Source organism: Malurus melanocephalus, unplaced genomic scaffold, assembly GCF_030028575.1.
Source record: "Malurus melanocephalus ecotype Western Australia unplaced genomic scaffold, MMel_1.1 scaffold_1131, whole genome shotgun sequence".
Lineage (NCBI taxonomy): Eukaryota > Metazoa > Chordata > Aves > Passeriformes > Maluridae > Malurus > Malurus melanocephalus.
Window position 1 is genome coordinate 79,864 of NW_026624363.1, and position 1,117 is coordinate 80,980.

At 49.1% G+C, this 1,117-nt stretch overlaps 1 protein-coding gene across 1 annotated transcript in view; it reads right to left on the minus strand.

Annotated features, from left to right (window-relative positions):
• The window catches only part of ACVRL1 (activin A receptor like type 1), a 26,272-nt gene that overhangs the window by 19,731 nt on the left and 5,424 nt on the right, over positions 1 to 1,117 (minus strand). The window contains exon 3 of the mRNA XM_057387096.1: positions 582 to 745. Coding sequence (XP_057243079.1) covers positions 582 to 745 — 164 coding nt within the window. The remainder of the gene's footprint in view (positions 1 to 581; positions 746 to 1,117) is intronic.

Sequence of the window (1,117 nt, forward strand, 5' to 3'; positions counted from 1 at the left end):
AAAAGGGATTATGGATCTACCAAGGAGCTGCCACCGATTTTTCAGCCCTCACGGTCGTCGGATAAAATCTAGAAAAAATGAAAAAAAAAAAATGGGATTATGGATCTACCAAGGAGTTGCCCCTGATTTTTCAGCCCTCATGGTCGCCTGATAAAACCTGGAAAAAATGAAAAAAAAATGGGATTTTGGATCTACCACTGAGCTGCCCCCGATTTTTCAGCCCTCAGGGTCGCCCGATAAAACCTGGAAAAAATGAAAAAAAAAAAAAATGGGATTATGGATCCGCCACCGATCTTTCAGCCCCTCATGGTCGCCCAATAAAACAAAAAAAAAAAAAAAAAAAAAAATGGGATTATGGATTTACCAAGGAGCTGCCCCCGATTTTTCAGCCCTCACGGTCGCCCGATAAAACCTGGAAAAAATTAAAAATGAAAAAAAAAATGGGATTATGGATCCACCAAGGAGCTGCCCCCGATTTTTCAGCCATTCACGGTCGCCCGATAAAACCTGAAAAAAATTTTTAAAAAATGGGATTATGGATCTACCAAGGAGCTGCCCCCGATTTTTCAGCCCCCACTCACCCAGGATGTTGTCGTGCCGGAGAAGGACGGTGTTGTAGATCTCGGTCTCGCGGAACCACGACTGCTCGTCCCGCGAGGAGAAAATCTTCACGGCCACGCTCTCGCCGTGCCACACGCCGCGCCAGACCTCGCCGTAGCGTCCTTTACCTGATGTGGATGTGGCACTGTGTCACTTGGTGTCCCCAAAATCTCAGAGCAGCATGTCACCCCCAAAACCCGGAGCATTGTGTCACTCGGTGTCCCCCCAAAAAACTCAGAGCAGCGTGTCACCCCAAAATCCACAGCATCATGTCACCACCAAAACCTGGAGCAGCGTGTCACTCAGTGTCCCCCAAAAACCAGAGCACTGTGTCACTCGGTGTCCCCAAAAAACTCAGAGCACTGTGTCACCCCAAAATCCACAGCACCATGTTACTCGGTGTCCCCAAAAGCTCAGAGCACCGTGTCACCCCAAAACCCAGAGCGACGTGTCACTCGGTGTCGCTCCCAAAACCCAGAGCACTGTGTCACCCCCAAAACCCGGAGCACAGTGTCAC